At 38.0% G+C, this 5,048-nt stretch overlaps 1 protein-coding gene across 1 annotated transcript; it reads right to left on the bottom strand.

Annotated features, from left to right (window-relative positions):
- Positions 1-4,254: 4,254 nt before the first annotated feature.
- Positions 4,255-4,710, bottom strand: LOC127122631 (uncharacterized). Its single transcript, XM_051052936.1, has one exon. The coding sequence runs from the start codon at positions 4,708-4,710 to the stop codon at positions 4,255-4,257; it is 456 nt and encodes a 151-aa protein (XP_050908893.1).
- Between the last annotated feature and the right edge of the window lie 338 nt (positions 4,711-5,048).

Below are 5,048 nucleotides of genomic sequence, written 5' to 3'. Positions count from 1 at the left end.
AAATAAAATGGAGGGAAAAACAATTATTTGAATTAATCAGAATTAATCCTAGCCATTGGATGAGGCGCGAAAATCTGATCACACGCTCCATATTTGAAAGCCAAAACGCACAGTTTCACTTAAATGCGTGGCATGCACAATCAGCGGTCAACACACACACGCAAGCAGTCAAAGCAATGAGAACCAATCAATAACGCACACAAGCAGCACAATCAGCATCCAGCAAGGCCAAATGAAACACATCGTTTCATTTATTACATGGCAACACACATCAGCGAGTCAAAGCTCGCGTGGCCTGGTCAAAAGAACATCAGCCAATGGAAAGGCCATGCAAGCGCTCACGTGGAATACACCTGGATAGAAACCCTAAAACACATCAGACGTCGGAGCTGTAGCTCCGGTCGTCTTCCCCGGCCAAGCTCCGGCGGATCCACGACAAAAAAATTCCAGAATTGAACAAACGATACACCATTCGAACCGTATTCTCATGCACAATCCAAATCCATAATCAATTCTACCTAAATCATTCTAGGTTTTGTAGATCGAACAGAAACATTTTTGACATCAAAACTGAAAGTTCACATAACATGCTCAATATTCATCCATTTTCAAATCTAAACATATCAGCATGCTCAACTAACTGAGATCTACAGTTCTATAACAAGAAAACAACAAAAAGAGATGATCGATTTCAACCTACTTGGAATTGCAGTGCTCTGAATTCGTGTCCTCAGGCTCTCAAAATCTCCAGATCTTCTTCCTTAACCTTGCCTTGAAGCTTTGTGCAAGAATCACCACTTGAAACCACCTAGATCTAGCTCAATTTCCAAAATCCATTTCCATGAGATTACACTTGATCTGCTCGAAATCCAACTCAATTGTCCAAAACAGAGGTTGATTCTTGATCAATGAAGGATGATGATCAAGAATCTTGAAGAATTTTTGGTGTTTGTGTGAAGAAATTCAAGAATTCGAAGAGAGAGAAAAATGGAGGGAACTTGAAAATTTGATCTGAAAATTCTGTTATCCCCTGAAATATGGTTAGGGTTTGGCTTATATATGGTTCCTTAATCACACTTAAATTAGAATTAGGCAATGGTTAATCATGATTAGGAAGATGTGAAGTAAATTGCAAAAAATGCAAAATGTGCTACATGCCCATGTAACACGTGAACAGTACCATGTAAAGCCTCAAATTCAATCAAAATCAACCAATAATCAACATGGAATGATTAATTTGCTTGTATCATAAGCCAATTTTGAATTATGGAAATTCCCTCCAAAATGAACACTTGAGGAATGATGATCCTACACACTTTTCCATGCATGGAAAGGCTTGATTTGAGAAGTATTGGTCATGAGGAGCATTTTGCAAAAAGAATGGACCAATTTGGAGCTTTGTATCAAAAGTTATGTCACTTTGAATTTTCATGTACACCTTGTGATCAAACGACAATGACTCCTTAACCATTCATCATATGGACATGAATTAGGACTTTTTGGAAAGGGGAGACAAAGATATACAACTTTCATATTCACAAAAAATCCATTTGAAACTTCTTTTATATTGACAAGTCAGGTTGAAAGTGGACCAAAAACTTGCCAAATTTGGAAACTTTGAATTATAGGTCATTTTCCATTTTTAGTAACTTGTGCCATGACCTCAAAATCTTCAAGATGGATGTTTAGAATGACAAATAGACCCCATTTGAACATGATTGAGGTGTCTCAACTCATTTCCCCACCTCAAAGCCCTCAGTTGACTGCACAGTTGACTTTTGGCTTCATAGTTGAATTTTGAACTGTACTGAGCCCATTAAGCTTGACCCCTCAGATAGAACCCACAAAGTGATTTGGATGACATCCTCTTGGAACTAATTCTGATTGACATGATGAAATGCAATATGAAATGTTAAATGACCTAAAAAAAATGAATGCATGAATGAGGAGGGCAAATTTGAGGTGCTACAGTATGATATTATACAAATACCTCATAGAGCCAACCAACTGCTTGAAAGTAATGACATCTACATTATCACCTTCAGAATTAGAATCCAATTTGTGATTTATTTTTGCGGGTGTGGCAACAATCTTACAATTCAGCAACTCGAATCTCTTCAGAAGCTCAAGTTCATATTTCAGCTGATGCAAAATGATACCCTTCTCAGAGTACATAAACTTCATCCTAGGAAATATGTCATGTTTTCTAGATAAGTTATCTCAAACTCATTCATCAACATCTTCTCGAACTTAGATATCTCATGTTCATAACTCCCTCTTAACAATATATCATCAACATAGAGACACACCAGAATCATATTACCTTCAGAAGTATGTTGAACATAAATGCATACTCCATCTCACACTTTTTGAACCCTTGGAGCTTGAAAAATGAATAAATCTTTAGATTCTAAGCTCTAGGAGTTTGTTTCAGTACATGCAACGTTTTAAGTAACCTGTATACCATCCCTTCATGATCTTTTTCTCAATTCCAGGAGGTTGTGAAATGTATACCTCTTCTTGCAATGGACCATTCAGAAAATGCAGATTTCACATTCAAATGCATCAGAGGCTAATTCCCGTTAGCAGATATCACAATCACTAGTTTGATTGTCTCATGTCTTACTACAAGAGCAAACACCTCAAAGTAGTCTAACCTAGGTCTCTATAGAAAACATCTTGCCACTAACCTTGCTATGTCTTTGCTGATTGATCCATATGACTTCAGTTTCTCCTTGAAAACCCATATGACGTTGATGGATTTCTTGTCCTTTAGAAGCTTAGTTAACTCTCAAGTCTTGTTTCTTTCTATAGCCTCAAGTTCTTATTTCATGGTCTTCAACCACACTTTCTTCTTGAGCGCTTCTTTAACACTTACTGGTTCAGAGTCTACTAACATGGCACACTGAATGACTTCTCCTTCAGAGTCTACTTCAGTATCTTGCAACATGTCAAACTCTGCAAACCTTCATGGTGTTTGTCTAATTCTTTGTGTCCTCTAAACTTGTTCAAAATCTTCTTCGGACGCTGGACCAATATCAGATGCTGGAACCCCGAAAGTACCACCTTCAGAGGCATGACCACCTTCAGAGTCTGGAATATTCCCACACTATGGATATTCGCCAGAGTCTGAATCACCATCAAAATCTAGATCAGAATTAGATTCACCTTCAAAGTCAGACTCGCCTTCAAAGTTACTTTCAGAATCAACTTCTGATTCTGACTCACCTTTAGAACCTTCAGATTATGAAGTATCTTCAGAGGTTAACTCTACACTAGAGTTGGATTGAGATTTACTCCAATCCCACGCCTCTGATTCCTTCACAATTACATCTCTATTGAATTCAACCTTGTTATTGACAGGACAATAGAGCTTATAGACACTTGTACTGTGGTACCCTACAAGCAACATAACTCTGCTTTTGTCATCCAACTTCATTTTCTTAGCATCTGGAACATGTTTGTAACAAACAAAACCAAACACCTTCAGATGGCTCACACTTTGCTTATCTCCAGTCCATTTCTCTAAAGGAATAATTTTCTTCAAATTCTTGGTTGGACACCTGTTGAGCACATATACTGCAGCGGAAACATCTTTTCCCTATAAGGTGTGAGGTAGCTTCTTCTCCTTCAGCATGCTACTTGTTAAATCAAGCAAAGTTCGATTTTGTCTTTCAGCAAGACCATTGTGTTGAGGAGTGTATGGATCAGTCACCTAATGCTCAATTCCATTATCCTTACATAACTTTCTGAATTTTGTAGAGTTATATTCACCTTCACCATCATTTATGAGAACTTCCAACTTCTGACCACTCTGGTTTTCATCATTTCTTCTGAATTTCTTAAATTCAGTAAACACCTTGTGTTTGAACTTTATGAGGGATACCCATGACATTCTTGTGAAATCATCAACAAATGACACAAAGTATTTGTTCCCTCCAAGTGAAGCTACTAGAAATGGACCACACACATCAGAATGCACCACACCCAAAGCATGCTTTGTTCTTGGAGGCACTTCAGATGTAAATGGTAGTCTTGGTTTCTTCCCTCTCATGCATACATTATATGACTTCTCTGGCTTCTTAATTGCAGGAATTCCATGTACCAACATCTTTGAATTTAGATGCCCTAAGCTTTTGAAGTTCAGATGACCAAATCTTTGTGCCACAACTCACTTTCCTTCATAATTATTGCACTAAGACATTCAGAGTCTGCAATTTTAACATTCACTTTAAATGTTCTATTCTTTCCCTATTATGAATTTTGAACACCATCAAATCTCTTCCTCACTTCTGACCAAGACTGCTTATGATATTTCTTATTAGAAGCTGCTTTCAGAGATTGCTGCTCTACCTCCATTTCAGAGTTTCTCTCAGGAAGACGAAACTCTTGTGCCTCTAGACTACTTTGAAGCTCTCCAATTCTCATGGTGCTAAGATCCTTAGAATCTTCAATTGCTACCATGATGTAATCAATTTGAGGAGTAAGAGATCTAAGTACCTTCTCAATGATACTTTCTTCAAAGAGAGTTTCTCCATACGACTTCATCTCATTTGTGATAAGAATTACTCTAGAGATGTAGTCAAGTACCTTCTCATTATTCTTCATACTTAGATTCTCATACTGCTTACATAGAGACTGAAGCTTTACCTTCTTCATTGATGCATCACCGCCATAACACCATACCAGTGTGTCCCACGCAGCCTTCATCGTCGTCGAATCAAGGATTTTCTTAAACACATTCACATCCACACACTGATGGATGTAGAACAACGCCTTATGATCCTTCTTCCTCAGATCACGCTGAGCATTCCTCTGCGCATCCGTCACATTTTCTAGAAGTGCAACTGGAACGTAATTGTCATTGACGAGATCGAGAACATCTTGAGCACCAAACAACACACGAATCTGAATCATCCACTGATTCTAGTTCTTGCCATCGAACATTGGAAGTTTAGTACTCAAATTACCCTTACGTTCATCTTCAATCTTGTGCAAATCACTCAGATCTCACCAAACACTAGTGTTTCCCAATCCCGCAGAATCAA

The sequence above is a fragment of the Lathyrus oleraceus genome, chromosome 2, assembly GCF_024323335.1.
Source record: "Lathyrus oleraceus cultivar Zhongwan6 chromosome 2, CAAS_Psat_ZW6_1.0, whole genome shotgun sequence".
Taxonomy (NCBI): Eukaryota; Viridiplantae; Streptophyta; class Magnoliopsida; order Fabales; family Fabaceae; genus Lathyrus; species Lathyrus oleraceus.
The sequence above is the reverse complement of the archived record's forward strand: the minus strand, read 5'-3'. Positions and strand labels throughout refer to the sequence as shown.

What these genes read in the sequence shown, in the direction of transcription:
- LOC127122631 (XM_051052936.1), bottom strand. Translation starts at nt 4,710, where the DNA reads ATGAAGGCTGCGTGGGACACACTGGTATGGTGTTATGGCGGTGATGCA.